General features: G+C 39.9%; 1 protein-coding gene across 5 annotated transcripts in view; it reads right to left on the bottom strand.

The window, feature by feature from the left end:
* Positions 1–243: 243 nt before the first annotated feature.
* Positions 244–24218, bottom strand: part of ZMYND11 (zinc finger MYND-type containing 11) — a 104656-nt gene continuing 80681 nt past the window's right edge. For all 5 annotated transcript variants that reach the window (XM_066314670.1, XM_066314687.1, XM_066314695.1 and 2 more), the window contains 11 exons: positions 18958–19035; positions 18501–18593; positions 16956–17043; positions 15818–15873; positions 14950–15027; positions 14285–14403; positions 12227–12434; positions 10315–10383; positions 8278–8550; positions 7079–7264; positions 244–2435 (listed from right to left, as the gene is read on the bottom strand). In XM_066314670.1, coding sequence (XP_066170767.1) covers positions 2313–2435; positions 7079–7264; positions 8278–8550; positions 10315–10383; positions 12227–12434; positions 14285–14403; positions 14950–15027; positions 15818–15873; positions 16956–17043; positions 18501–18593; positions 18958–19035 — 1371 coding nt within the window. In that variant the 3' untranslated portion in view covers positions 244–2312. The remainder of the gene's footprint in view (positions 2436–7078; positions 7265–8277; positions 8551–10314; positions 10384–12226; positions 12435–14284; positions 14404–14949; positions 15028–15817; positions 15874–16955; positions 17044–18500; positions 18594–18957; positions 19036–24218) is intronic.

Here is a 24218-nt window from a genome sequence, read left to right as displayed (position 1 = left end):
CCAATGTTAACACATTAAATGACTCTATATATTGCTAGTCAGAGCAGCTTACAAAATGCCAGAATGCATCATAAACTGGACAGCCACAATGAATAATTACAATGTGCATAGTGGCTAAGCTCAACACTTTAATATAGCTTTATGATTTGCAGAAAAATTAATTTTAAATCATGGTTCCTAAAACAATCAATTGTAATTTTACCTAAAACTTATACAAAACCAGGCCACAATCTTTTTTTTGTGTTTTGTTTTTTTTTTTTTTTCTTTAAAACACACAGTTTTCACACTGTAGTAACTTGGAAATGTGCAACCGTGTCAACAGAGACAAAAAAGCCAAAGTAACACGAATCTTACTTTCATGCAGCTATCAGTTAAATATTACATATTCTGGAATGATTTTACACCAAAAATATTTCCACAATACTTGCTTTCATAGGGGTGGATCGAAGTTTTGGAACTCGTAAAGTAATCGAACAAGATTGAATTTTAGTTGTGAAGTGTTTTACAGTCACAACACAGAGGCGACAAAAGTTAATTACACATTTATCAGGCAATAATGTAGCTGTGGTAATACAAGTTACCATCTACTTACTATTTTTTTGAATCAACTTACCACTTAATTTCTGCAACATATTGGGCATTATTTGGCGGTATTGAGTCAATTAACTTACATCACCACTGTAAGTAAAAAAGGTCAGGATTTCAGTGGTAGCTCACAGAAGTCTTAGTTATATTTTTGTCTTTACAATGACCCTGACAAATCCTAGAGAAAACTTTTTAAAAGGCTTTCCTCCTGATTCTTCAGCTTCCATCGTTCCATCATGTAATTGCTTTCAATAAATATCAAAGATCTAAATAAATATTTACAAATTATTCCTCTAACTTCTCAAAAAATAGCTGGATGATTAATGGGCATATGACTCAGTCTAAGACCAATCTTTGAAAGAAACTAAAATGTGGAGACACTTTAAAAGAAAAGCTATTTAAGTAAGCTTTACATCTATTTAAAAAATTGTCTCTGAACATGGATGCAATTCATATATCTATATATAAAACAAACAAAAAGAAAATCATTTTTCAACTATCGATCCATTCCTATTGGTAATGCTTCTTAATCCAGACATTCCGCAAAATACAGACTTTTTACAAATCACGGCATCTTTAATACAAGAAAATTAACATGCATTATTCTTCATTCTGAGTACAGTGATGGAGCTCATTATTAGGCAATGACCCATTACTACAAACATAACGGCTTCTGTGAAACTTAAGTGCTTTTTCTCCTTTTATTATCAGTTACAATGGACCAGGTGACACCAGATCAGAGGTGGTCAAATGACATTGAATTGGGGAGGCTGAAGGGGGGGCGCAATAAAGTAATTTGTATGCCTCAAAATTCCAAGTATGAATAAAGGTAGTTGGGTTTTTTGTTTGTCTGGTTTTTGTTTGGTTCTTTTTTTTTTGGCTTTTCTTATTCTTGTTATAAGCACTCATGTTAGAACAAAGACGAAATGTGCAAACTTCAAAATTTAAATATTCATTTTTCTCTAAGATCCAGCTCAGTAAAAGATTACCCCAGTTCCCTGTGATTTTTAAACTACAAGATCAAAGCTAATATTTTGTTATAAAAGTTATATATTGAAAAGAAATAATGAAAATAAAACACAGTTGGGAAATATTTAAGAAAAAATACGCAGGACTAGCACCTGCTGTGTGAACCCTGTTCCCTAAATTCAATCATGTACCCACTGGTATAACCAATAGATAATGCCTTTAAACAGTAAAATTAAGCTGAACAAAACCAGCTCAACAAGGTTAGGAAATAAATGTTACATCAAGGTAGTATGCTTCGTTTTTCTGAAACTGTTCTGTACTTCTTACATTCAGAACTAGTTTTTACATGTTCCTTTTGTTAAACTTGCATCATTTTTTTTGTTTTCAGATCTGCTGTTTTTAAAGATTAAAATCTCCGTAAAACCTAAAAATGTCTTAAAATTTGCTGAAAATGCAACAAATCCTCTAGTTTAAAATTATTTGAAGTAACCTGCTCCCACAGATGTTCAATTTGTTTTGCCGACAAAATTTTTGGAGGAGCGTTTTTAACAGAAGACGGAAATAACTGTGCAAAATTTCTTTTACGAAAAGTGTTTAAAGGCTGGTGCAAAATGGGAAGCAAATTCTAAACAATTTTGGCTTTTTTTTTCTTTTTTTTTTTTTTCTTTTTTTTTTTTTTTTTTTTTTTTGGAAACAAAAACCGCTCTGTCTGAGAATAGCAATCATTGGGGTGGTGCTCGAGGGGAGGAGTGACCCTTTCATCTTTTCCTGCGGCAGGTACGTTTGTGTTCGGCATGCCAGTGCTCCTGCTGGCACTTGATGGAGCAGTAGGAAGTGTTCCAGCAGCAGTGGTACATGGCTTCCTCTTCACAGTTGTAGCACTGGGGAGAACAAAAAAGATGGGATTATCCCCCCTGGCAGGATCCCTCCTTGCCAGCCCACCAGTGTTCCCCAACCCCTGCACACATCACACGTGTAGAGCAATGCTCCTCTTATTTCTGCTCGGGGACACCCAGGGCCAGGAGGGCATCTTTCACATGTGCTGAGTGAAGCAGCAATCTTCAGCAAATCTGCACAAGGCTTTCCTCTTTTCCAGAGTCTGGATTATTGCTTTTCAAAAAAATCGTGTCTCACTTAAGAAAACTCATCTCTCAGAATGGTGGAATGATGTTTTTCAGCCACACAGTGCAGGAACCATCTTTTACCCTACATTTGTGTAATAGCACCCTGATCTATGTCTTAAAAGCTACAGTAAGTCAACAGGCACTGCTGACATGAACCAGCTCTGCACAGGCTTGAAAATCAGTGTTTCTGAGGTTTCTTTATAAGCCAAACCTGTCCAGAGGTTACTTGGGAAGATCCTTTTGGTCTACAAAATCTCAAAAGTCACAACAATAACATCCCAGGAGACAAGAATTATTGGTTTGTTATAGCCCATCTGGGGTCAGCCTGCAAGGACACCACTGGGGTTTGCTGACTGCCAGCAGCACTGCCACCTCCTGAAGGGAAAACCTTGTGCTCCATCAGTGCTACTGAGCAGATCAAAAAAGAGCTTTTTCCTCCAAGTCGTAGAGAAGCCCAAGAAGGCCTGTTGTACACAGGTTGGCTACCTGGGCTCTTGCCCGTTGTTGTGCTTGCCTGAACTGCACAAAACTCCTGAAAGAAAGATGCTGCACAGCCAGTGATTTATGCAGAATTATTCGGTTCTGGGGAAAGCTGCAGCAAAGATGATTTCTACCTTGGAACATAGAGAATGCCCCCAGCTTTCTGGCAGCTGGAAGAGCCACTTGGAACATAACCTTGTGGCCTCTGAGGGACTAAGAAAGGGAATACAACTGGCTGGTCAGCACTATGGGTGGCCATCAGGGAGGTCCAGTACCCACACAAACAGTCTTCAGGTGGGTTTATGCCCCATAAGGCAGTGCTGCAAAAGCAGTAACTGTCATTAGGACAAAACTCCCCAAAGTAAGGTGGCATTGCTGCTAAAGGTACCATTTATACTTCTGAGCCAGCTTCCAACAACCTCAAATTTTTCTTTCTGAATTTGGTCTGCTCAAAATCAGGAAGCATCTTTAGGAATCCAGTTTGAAATGCTTATTGTGTGATGGGGAACAGGGGGAGGGATATCACAGTCTGTGTAGGCTGCTATCAAACCACAGAATAACACACAATTTGTTTTTTATGTCCTGTCTAGCTACAGCTTTGCTAATAAAACAGGGAATTACAAAGAAAACAGACTCAACTGCCTCAAAAGTAAAACCACAACAACCCACACCACTGAAAGACAGATCCAAGAAAGCCAACATTTACATTGGCTGAGCTGATAACCATTTGTTTACATCTGCACTAAAGGGACTGCCCTAGCTGTGTGAGAAGGGAACCTCTCCATTTTCCTTTCATAATTTAGCTCCTGGGAAGTTTATTTGTAAAAATGTCTGCAAAGAAGTGTCCTCTTGAGAGCTGTTTTCCTGGTTTTTCATGTTGCTGGCTGCCCACAAGCCTGTGGGAGCCATTAGGATCATCTGCTGGAAAGGTGCAGGGAACAGCTGTGTCTCTCCATTATGTACAGCATGGGCCTCAGCCCAGAGACCAAATTCACATCTGCTGGCTTGGAGAGATCAAAAAATGCTACGACAGGAGAGGACAACTGATCTGTGGGTCCTGCACTTCCCTTTACATATGCTGGCCATAAGTGTGGGACATAAATCTCCACTTACAAAAGGAAAATAGTGTCATCTGTGCTGGTACCAGCACATGTGGCACCAGAGGCAAAACGCCAGCTGGCCTCAGGCCTCCTCTTTTCTTTGCATTTTCCTCTTTTTAAATGTTATCAATCACTTGGGGTTTTGTTTCAGACAGTACACATCACAGACAGTTCTCATTCACTTAAAGACCACCTGTTGCAAGTTAAAATAAATATATGTGTAAATAAATTTGAAAGAGAAAAAAGTTAAAAGCTGTCTATGGAAATTACCTCTGCACCAATTTACATGAGGTTTATACACAAATAAAAGAACTTGGAGAAACTAAAACAGAAACATTGTCAAGATAAGCACTCCAGCCTGCACCCTGGAGGCCACTGAGCTGCATAATCTCATTATTCCTGCTTTTACATTTCTACCTTTTATTTGCTATTTACCTGAGGTATCTGTATTAAACCCAAATTTTCTGAAGGTATAAAAATGAAATTGGGCTAAGCCAGGGTGACTGTGACCAGCTAGACAAAGAGGAACTGTTATTCTTTAACTCTGCATTAGTCTTCTGAGTGCTGGAAGCGCATCTCATGTCCCTGTACACCACCAGCAAAATGATCCCTTCATTCCAACTGGACAGGTTTTTTTGGTATGAAAAAAAGACAAATCCAGTGTGAATAATAGCAGCTGTATTCCCAAGCCTAGACATCAGCATTATACAAAACCAGAGGTCTCTGCTCCTAATTAAAAAGCAAAGCCACCAAAACTCATTTAGTATGTGTGTTAATTACATGAGATTTTGGTAAGGAGGTATCATTATAATAGCAGCCTACAAGTGCAGTACTACACACCAGGGACTGTCATTAGTACCACTGAAGGAAGAATCACTGGGGAGTTGTGTAATTGGACCAAGTCCAGCTGCCTGGGGCTGTGTGTTGGCAGGCAGATCCATCAGCTTGAATGCAGAGGTGTTTATCCTGACCCTCCCTCTCCTGCCACATGCAAACCAGCTGCCTGCATGATGCCTTCATTTAGAGTGGTGATTGACAGGCAGTTTGAGGCCACAGAAATAGGCAAGATTGTCAAATACGCTTTCTATCTTTTGGTTGTTTTGCTCAGTAGAGAGGCTTTATGTCCTCATTAATAAATTGAGTGATATGGTACCAGGGCACATTCTGATTAGTCTGAAGGATATGATAAAGGCACATTGGAGCAGATAAAAGTAACTCCAGTCAGTCTCTTTTGAAAATTCTGCCTTCAAAACCACCAAAAAGCAGCTAGAGCTGAGTCCAGCCTCACAGTCAAGTTCCTGTGCCCAAGTTACTGCATGTCAGCTGAATGGTGACGATGGTTCACCTGTGTGCTCTTCACTTCTGACAGGGCAGAGGTAATTTGACATATTCTATAGTGGGCAAAGGCAATTCCATTTCCCTCTCCAGTGCCACAGGCAAGCACATGCACACAGGCACCAGCAGCTGGGGACACACTGAGCACAATAACTCCATCAAGTCAGTCATAAATAACTTCCCTGGTCTGCAGAGACAGGTAGACATGGAGGAATTCTCTTATTGACAAAGACCCAAGCACTGCACTGTCACAACACTCACAGTAAAACCTCTGTGAGGCACAGAAATAAAGACTCTACAGGAGCTCTGGCATTTGAAGTAATTCTTCTCTTTCCAAAAACCAAACTCATAACTGTGATAGTCAGCGACCGACTGTCTTGCCTGAGTATTTTTTCCACTCCTCTCCAGAGCAGTTTTCCCTGCAGGGATCATCGTTTCATGTAAGCACAGGGACTAATGAGGCTGAGCAGCAGCAAAACAGCCCTTGATAGCAGAAGGCAAACGGGGCTGCAGGGGGGTGGCAGGACTGGCTGTCCCTTGGCTCGTGCCATCTCCTGGAGGCTCCTGCTTCTTTCCAGCCCCACCAGTGCTACAGGCCTGTGCTCACCCCTCTGTGTGTTACAGACAGCTGTCACAGTGCTGTGTGACTTCCTGAACGATGGCTTTCACTCCCCTGTTCTGTGAAAATCAGCAGAGAAATAGCAGAGTTTGTGCATGTGCAGGTCCCAGCTCCTGGGAGCGGTTTCCACCTGCACTCTGCTCCTGGCAAGCAGCACAGTTTATGGTACTTGCAGCGTTTGGCTTGGTGCTGTACAGCCATGTGGGAGAACACACTTCAGCCTGAGAAAACACGAGTCACAATCCAAACAAAACCAGGGAAAAGTTTGTGGAGTGTAACAGAACAGTAAGTTAGATGCCTATTTTCACGTTTCTAAAGGGCACACCAGCATGGTTTTTGTAGCTGATGCTGCAGATTTGCACTTAAGGACCAAACAAGAGAGGAATACATTTCAGAATGTCATGTCTTAAATATAAAGGAATATAAAAGATATGTAGAAAAAGCAAGGAGAGGAAAAGGCCAAAAGGATATCACTAATAGCCTTATTAGCAGGGGAATCCAAATAGATGCAGCCAGATTTTGTACCCTCTGAGGTCTCAAGATCAAAGGAGTGTGAACAAAATGAAAAGCATGTCTTATATGGAGTAAAACTGCATTTAGAGAAAAATATTTTTGCTACTAAGATCTGACTGGACTCGAGAAGATGTTGCTATTAGCACTAACAAATTAAGATGGAAAGTAATCAAAACACCAAGTTGAAATTTGGAGAAGATTTGAAACAGTAATATGACGGAGAAAGCCTTATTGCTGAAAGACCAGTGAAAGATCAGTGCAGTTAAAAGCAAGGAATAAATCCCCTTCAGCTGCCCTGCAAGATGCATTATACATTTCCACTTACTCTCTTGTGATAAATTTTTGACACTTACCCACTGCTTCTTCTTGGTCTGGGAAATCAGTTGCTTGTGCTGACCTGCTAGTTTCTTAATTTCTTCTAAAAATTCTTCTTTGCACTTCTCCTTTACCTGCTTACATTTTCTGTCCATCTCTCCTTGTGCATTGGCCACAGCTTTATTTACAGCCTGCCTTTTCTCTTCTTCCATCTCTGTACGCAGCTGCCAAAGACAGTCAGCAAAGCAAGTCAAGGGACAGCTATTGGAATTAAAAGTATCTTATTTGAACCTCTACAATTTATACTTCTATTACTGATGCAGGTGGAGGTCACCTAATTAGAGATTTCTCCTATTTAGGAAATAAAAATTACTCAGTTAGAGATGTAACAAAATCAGATTTAATCAAAATAAAAATGTCATTGTATTTCTACTCCGCTAAGCATCTACAATAACAGCTAAATAATTTCTATGTATATTTGGTCAATGATCAGTTTATAAACTTATTCATTTCTCTGGAAATGGACACAATGGAAAATACATAATAGGACATCCCTGAGTTCATTAAGAGGTAGCTTTTAGTATTCATTGTCAGTGAGGTTCCTTTGCCCTTGCTCAGGTATCTAAATGTCCAGTGTCTTAATCCTACAGGATTAACACTTGAACTCCCTGGGTTCATTTCACAGTCCTTCATCCAGAAGGAAATTCATCTTATCTTAAGACAGGTACTTAAGAGAGGTCAGACAAATTATCCTCCAAACTGCCCTGCTCTCTCCAGCCAAGGTGACCAGGTCAAGCTTAGACATTGAATTTTAAACAGGTTATTATTAGATAAGAAAATTCAAACAAAATTCAGTGAACCTATTTGATCTTTAGGTCAGAAGATGGACAAAAGAAGAATTATTTATGACAAGCAGTTAAACAATGATATTGTTTAGAATCACACTTAACAATGGAGAGAAAGGCTTTGGAAACACACTTAAGAATAAACAATTAGTTTCAATTTTGGATCACAAACTGATTTCAGTGGACAAGAATCAAAAAAGCCAAGAGTTTTCTGTTTGTTGATATAGAAATGGTGTAAAAAAGCTAGAGAGACTAGTATAGTGTGGTCTCTTTGGAGAAGGTTTTTCATTTCTTTTGGTACGAAAGGTAGTTACAAAAATAGAAATGCATGTGAAAAAATCCCCAAAATCACCTCCCTCAGCCCAGTGTAGGTGGTGTTCAACAAGTGTTACCTTTTCCACTGCCTCTCGCACAACCCTCTCAGTTTCTCTTTTGTGATCAGCTTTCATCCTGTCCTTGAAATCGTTAAAGATTTTGGTGTATTTGTCATGGCACATGTTCTGACACACTCCATCATTACTGGTCTGGGTGCTCCGATGCAGCATTTTTGGAGAAGAGGCACTTAACTTCTTGGTCTGAGTTGAGACTGAAACTTTTTCAATGGGCTGAGGCATTGTGGGAATTTCCTGGCTTGAACTTACTGCTTCAGTTTCAGGTTCTGGCTCCTGCAGAGAAAGAACAAAGTTGCAAATCAGATATCAAAATAGAACAAGTCAACCTGCTAACTTTTCAGATCCTGAAGAAAAAATGTTACATGACTACTATCAGTGTAAATAATGTGAACGGTGTCTGTTGAAGACCTGTAGTGCTAATGGGATGTGGGAACCTTGTGGAAAACCAGCTTGAGAGTGGGTAGGCTCTTGGGCCAGGCTTTTCTGACTTCAGCCAGCCTCACCTCCCCAAAAGTATGAAAAACCTTGGAGGCTGTGCTGACTCCTTGGGACTACTAGAGGTTTGCTAGAGATATTTTTCCCCCACAATATTCTGCCTAATTAGACTGTAACTGCATGGCCAAGGCTCCTGAATTGTTTTGGCAAACTCTGACCCAACAGGCTGCACTGGAGTCTGTGATATTCCACTGATTCCATAGAACTGCTGCAAAGATTGATTAGTACTTCAAAGGTCCTTTGAAGATGAAAGGCTAATGAGAGTCTACGTCTTGCTTCCAATAATACAGAACTAGACTTGGATGACCACAGAAGCTCTGTATAATTACACAATTACCAAGAAAGAAGTCACTGTTACTGTAGTGTACTGTACTGAATTTAGCTGCCTGTGTTATTACAGTGTAACACCAATTGCTCCTGCTCTTTAGAACAGATCGAAGTTATACTCCTGGAAATGCTCATTGCTATTTGAAATGTCTGAAGACATAAACGATTATTTTTTTTTTTTAAAGTTAGATGTTTTAATGCTCATTTAGCAGTGTAGAGACAAAGCCCTGCTCAGGACTGGACTTGTGTCTGTCTGGGTGATGAGGCATTGCTCACACCATTCAAAAGGCTGACTGTGTATTCCCTTTTGCAATCAATTACTCTCTAAGAGGTCACTGTGATTGACTTCTGGATCACTGATCAGAGCTAAGAAGGCAAATGTTAAGACATAAATAAATATATGAAGCAAATTACAGCATTCACTCGATAGAAAACACAGTAAGAATGGCGAGACATCCTCCTGTAATCTCCCTATCCTGCACTCAAACACAGTTAGTACCCCAGGGCACAGACTGTGTCACTGCCTCCACCCATGACGCTGCCTCCTGCAGGATCAGGTACAATGGGGTGGCAGCTGCCCAGGAATTAGGAGTGGCCATGTCCCTGTTCCAGCCACCACAGGGAGCTGTGCTGCTACAGCACCTGCATCCTCCTCTGCAGTGACATCCCGAGTCCCCTTAGCAAGGAACGGGCACACGCGCAAATCTCTGCGTTCCTCAGGCAGCTGGAACAAGGCCAGGGAAAAGTCCTTGGCGGTTCGGGAATAGATTTACGGCTCTCTCTGTAAGTGCCCCCTTGTGTACACGAGCAATAACGCAGCCCTTGGATCCCTGATCCTGCAAGTGGGATGCACAGGGAAGCCCCACAGACAAAGTGGATAAGATATAGTCTTATAGTCATAGTCTCGATTGCACTTCCTAATTTCTGCTGTTTATGGACTTACTGATTTCCTGAATTTGTTACTTAAAAATAAATGTCGTAAGCTGTCTTGCTTTATTGACAATACAGAATATTCCCATTATGACACACATCACCTGCATGTGGGAGGCACAATTACATTTGTTAGCAAGGAGTACCAAGTTGTGGGGCTGGAACTTCCAAGACTAACACTGCAACATCACTAAAAGGTGACTGAAATTGAAGGAGTGTCTATTAAAATGTCATACTTTTTGCACTTTGCTCTCTCTACAAACACAGTAAGTTGAGGTTACTCACTTCTTTCTTGAGTTCCATACTCTGGTTACGTCGTCCTTTCTTTGCTCTTGGTTCCTGAGTAACCTTCAGCTGTGAACATTAAGAAAAGCATATTGAACCAACCCAAAAACCAGTTCACGTAAGTGGCTTTCATTGTAACATGACTGATGTGCCTTTTATTTGTGACCATTTGCAATTATTAAAGGTATCTAATACAAACGTTAATTAAATGTTCTTAAATGAGAAGTGCATACAATAAACTTTCTACATTATCACTGATGACTATGACTGCACAAAGGAACAAAACTAATGAACAAGTTCTACCATTCCATATGCACTTGCTAAAATACTCTTAACCATTCCTTTCTTCATTGCACACACAAGTTCAAACACTTGTTTTCTGAGATATTTCAGTATCAGTGACCCATACTTAGAAATCAAATCTTCTTGGATGCCAGAAAACAGCAGTGATTACAAAGAGAATGTAAGTATGTAAATATGGTAAGATCATCCAGACTGGATCATAACTGGAGGGGTATGGAACTTTATGCATTAGAATAAAAGTCAATCTCACAGCCGAAACAAGGATGAGATCTAAGTGGATGGCAATGATCTCACAGTGCTTGTAGAGAAGTTCTTATGCTTGCTTTTGAAGCATGCAGTACTAGCTAGTGTTAGTAATAGGATATTGTAGACTACAGCAGAACAGTGAGTTTGATGGCTACTCCCGTGTTCCTGTATCTGGGAAAGCAGTAAAACAGCTAGAAGCATTAGCCAAGTCAAGGATGAACAGCTGGCATTGAAGAGAAAATATGTAAATGGACACTTCAGACCCTGCGACTTCTGAAAAAATTGGGAAAATACGAGTTATCTTTTATTTGTGACCATTTCCCTGTTTTACCACAAGCTGTTGAATGACTGCACACAAGACTTTAAATAAAGGGGCTACAAAGGGTTAGCTAAACAAAGCAGGCTAAAAAAACCCTAAAATCACTTTGCTAAGTGGTTTTAAAACACCTTTCACCACAACATAGGGTTTTATAAACCTTTATGTTTTTAGCTCCGAATTGGGTGATAGATGTGTTTGACAAAAGGACAAACGAAGAGGGTCAAAATACACTGGTTTTTTGTTTTTTTTTTTTTTAATACAGACTAGTCGTTTTAAATGAAGAAAGATGTTGCCAGTGAAAGGGCTGCCAAAAACAGAGAAGCATCCTGCAAAGTATGAAAGTCTTACTGCCAAGTCACTAGTAGTGAATATACAACACCCTCTTGGACAATGAACGATTAGTAAAGATCAGCTATGATAACAGAATTTCCATGTGGAAACATCAAGTTTTGGATCTTGGCCATTTGTGCTCTTTGTTAAAACAATGTAATTTTTCATGTTTTGCAGAATTATTTTTAATGATTTTAATCAGTTGCTGGTCACGTGGTCCTGAAGTGCAACATTTGCACCTAACTTCAGTTGGACCTGCTGAAAATGTCATGTCTGGTGTTACTTGTGGATCTGGAGGCAGAATAGAGCTCGAAGTGAACCTAGTCCAGCTGTGAAAAGGCTGAGCAGCTACAGGGCTGTCCCTTGATAGGGCTCCAAGAAGGCAGTGCTGCAGTCCATCTGATATCTGTGACATTTCACTTGAACATTCCTATTTAACTTTAGAAATCTTAATCTGTCTCATCAAGGTGCTGTACGTGACAAATGCTTTGAAACTTCACAAAGGTCATCCAAGAAACTGAGGAAAGAGGAAAATCTATATTCTTGCTATTACTGCGCTACAAAGCATAGGGAGAATAAGTCTTTGAACCCTCTTGTCATCACAAACCTGCAGACAGAGCACAAGGCTAATTTAATAGCACATTAATCAAAACCACATCGTCTTTGTACTCTTTAATGAATTTCCCCAACTGCTAATGCTGTAGCAGCACTCACTTGCTCATTGCTAGTGGAAGAGATACTCGACTCTGCCTCCTCTTCCCCTTTGTCCTCATTCTTTGATTTCCAGAATCTCCCCTCACGGAGAAAACGCTGGTGCAGTTCCAGTTCATCACAGGCCTTCTTCCATCCCATGCTGCGTTTCACGTGCAGCCGGTGGATGTTAACTGTGATGTCTTGGATGTTTTCAGAGGGGATCCAGGCCCTATTGAATACACAGTACAGACAGGCTCAGAAACATTCAATACAGGTGAAGGATCTCGACCTGAGAAACTGACTTCAAAAGCAGTTTTTCACAATGGCCGATCACCGACAATTCCTTTTTACTTGGATTTTATTTTTTTAACTCAACACATCTGAAAATAACATGGACTTCATGCTGTTAGACATTTTTGTTATTATGAATACTTGCTAGCTGTTGGTGTTATGACTAGAAGTCTCTCTCATTTTTGATGAGCCACAAACCTTTTCCAGCACCATCTCTTACGTGCTGTCTTGCTAAATGCCCTGACCCAGACACAGAAACAATTTTCACTGGAGGTTTGCATGCTAATCCAATTTAGTTCTTGACCTCTTTCCTAAAACTGTCAAGGAATGTACAAACTCATCACCTTGAATAGAGACATTTTGTGTCCTGGGCCCCTGTCTATCAGGACTGAACTTCCATGGGGACTGTCATGCTTCTTTGGACTGAATTCATGACATGGTTCCAAAGTTACTTTGTCCTCTTAAATATGTCCAGAGAATCCTCAGAGAGTTATATGGGCAGGTCTTGACATTTTGAAAGGTTATACCAAGCATCAGGCAACACTGGACATTGAAAATATAGAGTCACTGCCATGCACATCTGCCTAACAGATTAAATACTCAACAAATTACATGTCTGTGAAAAGATTCTTCATTCTTACAATATAAATTTAATTTGAGTTAAGACAAAGAAACAATGCCAATTTACACCAACCAAGATTCTGGCTTTTTGTCCAAGTCCAGCACAGTAACTAAGCAATGGCTCTCTAGTTAAACATCCTTTGCCTTTCATATCAGCACACATTTAAGAAGTTGCAAGCACCTCATCCCACAGATGCCAGGTAACTTTATTAAGTAATTTTAAACTATGTAAACTTAAAGCCAAAGATAACTAACAAAATAAACAGTATTCGCCAACCGATTCAAAGCAAAAAACATTCTGTGACTGAGGCCCCAGTAAAGAGCCTTTATCACTTTATGACTACAAGAAAGTCTTGGTAGTTCATATAAAAAGGTGAAAAGATGTTATATACGGTGCAAGTTACATGAAAGCAATTTAAATAAACAATCTCCCAAAACACTGTTACTGAATTGTCTAGGCCCTTTTGGGATGCACCAAAGTATACCATCTCCCAAGAACCATGAATTACTTTAGAAATGTCTCCTCTCCTCACATTATAGGCATATAAATAAAACAGTAAAAAAATCCAAACCAGTACATCCACTGTCACACTGCTACAAACCTCCCCAAATGCTGAACAACCAGCTGGAGAGAGAACCAAAAGCTGATCTTTAAGAGTCAAGTTTCCAATGTAAAGAGGGATTCTCTGAAATTGCAAACTGGCTCCCAGCAGGAGGCCTGTCAATGTTCTAGCAGTGAGACAGAAACATTTGTGATATATATCATGGTACTAAACCACAAAATTGTAGTGCCTCAGCTCAAATGAGAAATTGCCTGAAGTCAATACTGCTGGTAGAAGGAGTACATTTCTGTCCAATTTTCACCTTGGCCTGGATTAGCAGATTGCTATACGTTTGAAGAAACAGTTGAAGTTCACTTACTATCTTTAATTAAAATGGCATTAAGGAACATCCTTCTGGCAACTGTGGAAAGAGAATCTCCGAGCCACTGAATTTGGACATATCAAATGTGTTAGAGTGAACTTTAAATTTTCTGAAACAATTATGGCATAGTATTCGGGATTTCTAATGTTGGCAACAAGCTGAGCCAGTATTTACAACATGACAGATGAGATTAATTATTTTAATATTGTTTGTAAAAGGCAGCACATGGAATTAATAAATTACCTTTGGTGGTGATGGCCAAAAAAGCGAACATCAACTTGATTGTCCTCTTTCTGCATGACTTTGGCTGGCCAAAACCCAAAGCCTTTCATTTTGGCCCAAACCAACTCATGATTCGGTATCTGGGAAAAAAAGTTGTATTTATTAGGGGATATGAAATATTATATTGCTATCTCCCACAATATTCTGCCGTAATACTATGCTAGTACCTTAAGAGTAAGGCTACTGTTTGTGTCTAGTGCTATTTTCATTTTTATCTTCTTACAATAGATTTGCTTGTTAGATTAGATTGGATGAACTTAAAAAAACCCCAAAGCTACAAAGTCTGAAAAGGGTATAACTGTCTATTGAAAACAGAGATCTTAAGCAGCCTAAAAATTGACTTGTCTTTCTAGCTTCATTCAGGAGCAAAGTTTTAGTTCTGTAAGCTCCTTATTTTCTTGTGAAACTGTTGTAACTGGCTGATACCCAAGTTTTATAACCTATATTGTTACAGCTTTGAACTTCAATCAACACTTCACTTGTGTAAAATAGCCAGGCTTACAGAGTCTTGACCATGCTTTTGAAATAAGCCCCCTGAAATGTAATATTCAATGCATTAATGGCACCAAAACTGCAGGCTTTCATACAGAAAAGTAAACAAATAAAAATCTGTGTCAGCAACATACACAAGGATAGCAGAACCAGTTGTCAGGTCGTGCATTTGACAAATAGAAACAGTTCTTGCAAAGCTGCAGTTCATCCAGCTGAAAAACAAAAAAAAGGTAAATGAGCAAAAAAAATTCCTATTTATGTGATTTCAGTACCATCCCTCTCCCTGAAGTAGTAAATTTTTTCAGCCCTGCTTGCTAATTTGGTGGAGATACTTCCATCCGTGCAAACTAAAGGTGCGAAACTGAGGTGGGCTGTGAGAGGCTGAAAGACAACCTGAAGAAACATTATTCATGTTTCAGAAAACCCAGGCAGAGGGAGAAGACTAATTGATATATTAATGATCTATTATAGATGAAATGCAAAGAATAGGTCTTAAAATTCATCAAATATTTAAAGCACATTGCGAAAGAAGTAATTCAGCTGTACAAAAGGAGAAAGTGTGCCAGCTCCGCAGCTGTATTTTTTGGTCTCCTCTGAATGTGGAGAAGTGTTTTGACGACAATTACAGAATTTAGTAGGAATCTCATCTCAGATTCAATTTATATTAGTAAGTACAATTATTTCTAGTCCAAATCTGTATTATTCAATTATTTTCAAAACTAAAATTTGAATATCAGTGTTTTTAAAATCATAATCTATTTGCAAAAAAAATCCCCAAAACCAACAAAACCCCAACAACAAAAACAACAACAACAAAACTCAACCAACCAACAACAAAAACCAAAAGAAAAAAGGAATTCTGAATCAGCTGCTAGACTGTCTGGAAGGAATTTATATCTCAAATTCACACAATTTTTATTTTGTAATATGAAGAATAATTCCTTAGATTCCGAAATGAAAATCAAGTATCTTGGCTACATCTCAGTTGATGGCAGTACTTACTTCATGGCAGGTGTCTTTGTAAAGCATCCTTGCTATATCAGCTTGTTCACTGTCCGCTATAAATTAAAAAGAGATGGTATAAACAATCACAGTATGATCACAGTGCTCACAAAGATTTGTAGCTGTCATTGCTGTGACTTTCATGCTATAATTGTCGTGCTTAAGAAGACAAAACATAATTTAATCACTTGGACAGCCCTTCCATTTAGAATTTTCTAACAATCAGTTCAATATTTGTTCTCTGTGTCATATTTATATGCCACAATACTGCTTTTACACTGAACAATGCACACATCTGAGGAGAAGCAGCAGCATAGAGACCCAGTTGCTGTTAATATGCATTCAGCTCCTTTCTCTGCTTGTGTCTCAATGACACACTGCAGTTCCTAAAGCGTGTCCTCTCTGCTCTGTGCTCTGAGTGAGGCTCAGAGTCTCCCTTTACTATCACTGAGTCTCCCTTTACACCCGTGTATTCCTCTCTTGGCTCATTCGTATCTCTCCCCACCAGCCAGTGTGAATCTCCTGGGGCTGCAAACAGACTGGTGCCACCCTCCTCCCTGTCTCCCTGAAACCGTGGCTCTGGAAAACGGGACCTGACTACAGCTTCTGGACATGGTGGTGGTGTTTTTTGACTTCCAGTCAGTCCCTCATTACCTTCCCAGTGCCTAGCAGCTTCTCTGATGGCTGTACCTCCACACTGCACCAGCAGCACACTCCTGGCGTGGATGTGGCTACATCTGCTGTCACAATATGGCAGATATTGCCCAACAGTAAAAGAAATGTATCTATAGTACATGTTTCTGCTGACACAGCACAGAAAACCCTACCATACCCTAGGAAAACATGTATATTGGCAAAAATCTGCAGTACAGACTGACTTATGACTTTGCTGGAGAAGAAGCAGGATAGAACAAGTGTAATTCTCACCAAGAGGTTTAGCCAGGGACGTTGAAAATAGTTCTGTAGTAGATGGGTCAGAAAAGACTCTAGAAAGTCCTTATGCACTTTGATTTTTAGGGGCTTTCAAATTACCTCGTTCACACTTAAGACTACTTAATATCAGATTCATCCTGGACTTGTGAGTTTTCTACAAATAAAGACATATCAAACACAACAAGCAGTAAACGTAGTCTTTTACCTCCATAGAAAATCACTGTGTTGTGTAGAAGCAGTTGAGCATCTGCTTTGAACTCCTCATAACTCCTGTACTTTCCTTCATTCACTTTCTACACAAAAGAAAACACAAGACTGTGAGAAAACTCTTCAAAGTGCTCCGCCTGCTTTATGCAGAGAAGCTTTCACAGAAACCTGCATTATGCAACACAGATCAGACACTGCTTTACCTGCATACAAAAGGAGTACTTAGAACTCTTTGACATGGTTTGTTAGGACCTGAGCATTGGCTGCCCTTTATGCAATGCCCAGAAGTAAAATAGACTCTTTAATATTTGACCAAGTTTTAAAAAGATTTTCCTGGTTTTAACAAGGTGAATCTGGAATAGCTACAGCTTAAGGTGTGGCCCAGAACATCTGTTCAGACTGAAATATGTTCCCTGAGGTGAACATTTTGTACCTTAAAATATCAGCTAGTTTCAAATCAATGCTGACTGCCTCTGAACTTCCAGGATCTTTACTCGATAGTCCGTGTTATCTGATGAAAGCTGATTGTTCTAATCTTCCAAACTCATAACAAATACCTACATGGAGCCATGCAATTCATTTTCTTAGTATGGCTTTGTTCAGTAGGGAAAGCAGTGTTTCCAGTTGTGATCTCTCAAGAACATCCATGACAACTCCAATCATCAAACAAAACAACATCAGCTTATAGAATGCTATCAAGGCCAAAAGACCTTCCATGGAAGCAGGAAAAGTTGACAGAGTCAAAGGAAGGCCTGACCTGTTTTCAGGCTCAACCAGTGTTGCCAGCACTTCTAGACAGGCAGCAGTGCTGGTCTCCAAAACTGTTAGTGAAGCTATTGTTTATTCATGCATTTTAATAACAAAACAAAGGCTCTTCACATCTGTGCTTGTAAAGGGCAAGATATACCACAGCACTGCACAGCAATCCAGTTGCAGGAATGAGTAAAGATGAATATGCTGTTCATTACGGTCATGTGCAGTTGATTTAAATGAGTCATGATCAGACCTTTGGTTCAGAGAAAAAGGGACAATATATTTATTAGTACTTTATTTTTGGAACAATTAATGCAAAACAGATGTTTTGGGTGAGTCTGGTTTTTCATCAACAAAGTGATTGGTTCTTTATGAATCATTTAGATGTTTATAGAGCTGACACCCACACAAGGGCATTATGAGTGAAATCAGAATATGGTCAAAAACATTGAGCCACAGAAGCACACATAGGCACTTGAGTCTATATTAATTGATTTAGTTAAATAGTATTTTCTCTAAAGATTTTAGCTACCTGCAGATCCTAGCACAACCTTAGTACAAAAGGAAATGAGGATACTCTGTGTCTGAAAACTAGGCATGACTTCAAATGGTTTTACTCGATTACCTATTTATGAGGAAAAGTTTGACATGTTAAGCTTCCATATCTAATGCTGGATACAATACTGAAATACTAATCATAAAGAGAATTAAACAGGATTAGGACTTTTTAGACTTTCACTGTTAAAAGACACCAAAACCAGTATGGAAGCTAGAAAGCAAGTCACTCTACCTCCTGTATAGTAGGAACATCAACAGCTGAGTGCACCAGCCTTCGATACATTGGGTGTTTGTTGTCCTTCCCTTTCTTGTTTAGATCTATAGCCTGAAATGACCATGAGACAGTGTTTGTTATTGCATTTACAATCTGCTTAAAACACATAAAAGGGGGTTAGGAAATGCAATAGTTTGGAATATTTCAGGTGGGGACTACACAAGGGCAAACTGGGGATCCACAAGCCATGATATTACATGTCTCTCAAACCTGAAAAATGCCCACTTGACCTGATGACACTGACCCAAATCACAGGGCCTGATAAGTGCACGTGAAAACACACACAGTGCTTATGACAGGAGAAATAAAAACCACCCTCTTGCAGCCCTCCTCCTGCACAGTCACACGTGGGCAACCACAATGATCCTCCTCAGTGCAGCACAACAGTGAACAAACCTCCCTGTCTCAGACTCACCCGCTCCTTCATACGAGACACTATGAACCGCAGGTATGTGCTCATCTCTTGTTTACTTGTGTTTTTCTTCTTGATACTCTGCCAAAGGAAAACGGGATCGTGTTATTATTTTAAACTTGACTTCGAAATCCAGCCAATAAACATTTTCTCTGCATTAACACTTGGTTTGAAAAGGTAACTTTGAATCACATAAACCACTATTTTTTAGGGAAAATCTTTTCTGGGAAATTAGTAACACTAACATGCCACAATGACTGTGTATGTTGCTTTGAATTATGTCTGGGCTGAGAACTTCAGCTACAGAAAAATTACAAGTCTTATATCCACTTGTATCCATAATAGTTTGTCAAAACCTCTCATAAAAAAGTGTCTAATTAGAATAAAGCAATGAAGAAAGTCATTTTAGGGAGCAGCTAAAAAATTATTTAATGGTCTTTTTATTAGCAAGGCATTAATAATTTTAGTAAAAGAAGAAATAATTTAAAAAATAATATCCTGTACCATCTACAAATTATGTGCTTACTAAGCAAAATGACACCATCTGGGAGGAAGACAAATTGGCTCTAGCCAGTAGAAACTCAGAGCACTTTTTACTGCTGAAGAAACACAGCAGTCTGGGATTTTTGTGGTTCTTCCTTAACAAAATATAATCCAGATCCTGGAACACAGATCACTACTTTTTAGCAGTTCAGGATCCAGAGTTTTTCCCTCACATCTTAGACTATTATACAGACTTATCCCAACCCTTCAAAGTATAACCAGGCTAGTGGGAAGCCCTGCAAACTGAAAATGAGCTGCTAAAGAGAAAGTGTCTCTCTGCAAGTGCCTAATGTGCTCTTACAAAGCAGCCTTTTCAATCCCAGCTCACAGCAGCAGTGCACAGCTCTGCATGGCCCTACAACAGCTGGCAGGAAAGTGCTACCTCCTCCCTGCTTTTACCTACAGCAGCTCTCCAAAGCAAAAGCACAGCGGAACAACAGGATGGGTTACAGGTCTATTACCCTGAAGTGTTTCTAACTGCTCACATCTCCTGCAAGGCATTGACTACTCCTCACACCTTCTTGTGCACTGACTGCCAGGCTGAGTTCTCTCCTTCTCATGCCTCATTTCACCACCTGTGTGCAAACTGTGTGGACCAAACTGGCTCAGCTACACCTGCATCCTCAAAATCTGATGTTCTTTAGCAAGATCAACCCAACTGTGCTGCTGATGGTTGCTTAGCAAACACATAAAAAAAATGGATCCATGTTCTAATAGGTAAATAACAGGCTTAAAAACTATCAGTCACTAGAAGTGTGCTATTTTACACTGAATTTCTTATATATGACTCTGGACATAGGGAGCACACACACTGAGAACAGAGCATCCGTTTTTACAAATTTACTTGGCAAGAGTGAAATTACACATTAGCACAAAAAAAGCTGATAGAATTTGACTGTGCCTCCCCTGTTTATATTCCTTCTGCAAGACACTGAGGACACTGAAACCCACAGGCTCTTCCCCTGTGCTACAGCAAACTTGCAACCTACACATCTCAGGATTGTACTTAGTACCTTCCTTGAAACAAAACTGTACACAGCACTACCTACAAAGCTGCTCATTTGATTGCTTAACAGCAATTAGAATCATTACAAACTGTGCTGAAATACCAGTTCAGTCAGGAACATACTCAGATACTGCATTGTGCATAACACTATAGCTTCCTCCTGCCTGGGAAAAACTCTGTTGTGGAAAGGGCCAGACTCAGGTATTTCTAATACCTGCAGTTCCTTGAAGCATTATTTTCATAATATTAATGGTTGCCTGACCTTCCTTCCAAACTCTGGACTGACAGAGAATTTATCCAGCACCATATATTTGAATCACATTCTGTATATTCATGTTTCACTCTGACTGCTGTGAGAACGTGCATTCTGCTGGAATTCAAATCACCTACTCAGTTTCTCATAAACCAACATTGCCACTGCAAATGAAAACCCAAATGTGCATTAAATTATCTGCATTATGAAACACTGCTGTCATTTTGTCATTTCAGGCACTGGAGTGCTGTGTGCTTGCTAATGACACGGCATTTCAAAAGACTGAAACTTAAAAGGACACAATAAAACTCACATGCACTGACTAGTCCTACACCTCTTTTTCTGACATGGCTCTGAATTTATCAACCTTTGAAAGTATTTCAGAATTCATGTGAACCATTTTTCATGCCCTGCTGGGCAAGACAGTTTGAAAGAGACTGTTGAGATAGATGGTTTACAGTCTTATCCTTCAGATCATAAGAAAAGATAGATAGCTGGCTTTGTATAGTTATTGATGTCAGCAATTAATATCAGCTTAGGCACCAATGAAAATTATATAATTAACTTGCCAGTTCTGGCAAACTTTAATTTTTCCACTTTTCCTACAATTCCCTACACTGATTTATTTTAAGAAAAACTTGATCTCCATGTTCCTCTACTAAATTTTGAAAGGTAATAAATTTAGGGAATTGGAGCCTATGAGCCAGCAAAATGTCTTTTTATGGCAAGGTTGCTCACCCTTTGTAGAAAGCAAGTTACATTTCAAGCACTTCATTCACTTTTCAGCAATAATTAACCATTTAGGAGGTAGCATTCGCACATTCTTTGGAAAATGTGTACGGTTTTAACAAAAAACCTCCTTCTTTTGTAATTTGAAGACTTGGCAGTCTTCTCAGAGAAGTCGACCTAGGGCCACTTAAAGCGAGAAATTAGATAATACTAGATGGGGACTATGATTTGCATAAAATCTATTTATATTGCTCTGACACAAGACAATATACCCACTTGCATGTCCCCTTTATAGGCAGAGTGATATAGAAGCAAATATAAATGAAAATTAGGTCTTCTAATTTCCTACTTTCAGGAAACAAAAACAATGATAGTGGCAAGCTCCACTATCTTTTCCCTGTCACATCTACTAAGATACTCTGTTGGAAACCTTGTTCAAGTTCAAGTTCGTTTCAAGGAGACTGCTGAGATTCAATCCAGTCCGCAAAATGTCAGGATCCTTATACTTTTAGATAAATAAATATTTTAGATAGCCTATTTGTGGAATAAATTATCCTAATGTAGGACTGTACCAGGTCTGCCTGGGATGAAAGTTATTGTCTTCAGAGCAGCTCGTATGGGGATGTGCTTTAGATTTGTGACCAAAACAGTGTTGGTAACACGTGGATGTTTTAGCCCTTGCTGAGCAGTGCTTGCCCAGTGTGAATGCCTTGGCAGTCTCTCCCTCTGCCCCACAGTGAATGGACTGGGGAGGACACAGCAGATTTGGAGAAGACACAACAAGGCAGGCAACCTGAACTAACCAAAGAGCTATTCCCTGCCATGTAACCTCATGGAAAGGAAGAGGAGGGGGCCTGGGGGGAATTTAGCCATCTTGAACTCAGGAACTGTCTGGGCAGTGATCTATCCATGAGGGTGGTGCCTTGGCACCATTTTTGGTTTGCTTTCTTTCTCAGTTGGGAGTTGAGGAGACACGAGAGGGCAGCTGTTTGGTGCCTGGCTGCCTGCTGGGGTTCACCTGCAACATGGACAATTCCTAGGTCACACCACTGCTTCAGAGAAATCTGCAAACCTTCTGCTTTGAATCAAGGCAAACTGAAAGACTTGGTCAGGCCTATATGTTTACACAGGGGATGAAGGAGTGAAGAAATAACCTTCACAATAGCAATCCTCATGTAGAAGATTAATGAGATTTGGTAGGTGAAAGGCCAAGCCTGCAGCCTAACTCTTTTCTTATGGGTGCAGGAAATACCTTATACGAACCTTATTCTCTGCAGCACATCTGTTTCTTAGAAGCTGGTACCTTAAGGTTACATTGCTCTTCATATTCAATACTCCAGATTAATTATACTGCCTAGCTGTTCAAGAGGGTAGCCATATATTGATTGCACCATGCAGGTGTGACTTATTTAGCAATTCTGACATGCTTATAGTGCAGGACTTCGCTGCAAGACTTCACAAACCACATGAGGCTACAGAAGCTAGAGGCACTTTCAAGAAACACTCCATCCTGCAGTAGCGCCAGGGATGATGGAAATGACAAACCTCTGCAATCTGAGTTAGCTCTCAACTCTCAGGGTGGCAGTGGCCACAATGCTGCAGTTGCTGCAGTCTTTCATTTGAAGAGAAAAAAATAGGAAAACTCTAAGAAATGTGAGGTGTCAGTGCCAGCATTCTGTCTAGCTATAAGCATTTAAATTACATTTGCACTGTTTAAAGAGGTTTCTGTTTCCCTATAATCTCCCATTAATGAGTATTTTTTCCCTTCCTCTCTCACCTGTCCTGGGTATACACACATCAAAGAGCTGCATTTCAGTTCAGTGATGGATTGTGTGAAGGCTGCTCAATGACAGATACATGTTTCTAAGCCATCAGTTGTATTTTCAGAAGCAATTCAGGTTTCCAGGGGTCCATTTGCAGAGGGGAACCATAAACATGAGTCTAACATACTCTCACCACTGCTCTTTAGAAATTTCTTTCTTTACCCACTGGCCCTTGGACTTTTTTAGAGCTTAAATTGCTAGAGGAATTTGGTGCTACATATGGAAAGCTTTACTGCTCTGCCGCCCTCTCAAACTTCCAACCCTCAGGTCCTCATGTTTCCTGTACCATTAAGAAAGGTATGCAGGCACATGGAATGGGTCTCAGAGCAATCAATGCACTATGTGCCTTAAGTATCACACAGAAAAGCTCTTGCAGGAGCAAAATATGTCCCAAGACTTGCCTCTTTTATAATCAGATGCAGTAAAATTAGACTTTTCAAAGCATCAGGTGCTTTTGGAAATGTTACAGCTGACTCCACAAATTGATTTCTACTTGTATGGTGCATTAAGCACCTTCTGAATATGAAGCATCATATGAATTAAATATGCTTTAGAAGGTGGCAGGAGGCTCTCAGTGGAGGTTTCCCAGTTCTCTCACTGCTGTGGACAAATCCCTTTATACTTTATTCAGTATGTCCTGTGCAGTGCCCAGTTCTGTCAGCTCCCTGATTTACTGCAGGGTGCACGGGAGGGACTGGTGAGGACAAACACCTCACAGGTGTTTGTGCACTGAGCCATGTGCTGCTAAAACTGGTCCTACACCAGGACTTCTCTTTACCCACCAATCCATGACTACTATTTGTAGCTGTATAGTGTTCCAAGAATATGTTTCCCCATACAGGTCTCAAACTCCTACCATAACACTATGAAAGAAGTCAATAAAGCCAAATTCTTTCCTCCTTCCTTGTAT

The sequence above is a fragment of the Sylvia atricapilla genome, chromosome 1 (assembly GCF_009819655.1).
Source record: "Sylvia atricapilla isolate bSylAtr1 chromosome 1, bSylAtr1.pri, whole genome shotgun sequence".
In the NCBI taxonomy this organism is placed as follows: Eukaryota; Metazoa; Chordata; class Aves; order Passeriformes; family Sylviidae; genus Sylvia; species Sylvia atricapilla.
Note: the sequence above shows the minus strand (reverse complement) of the source record. Positions and strands in the feature narration are given on the sequence as shown.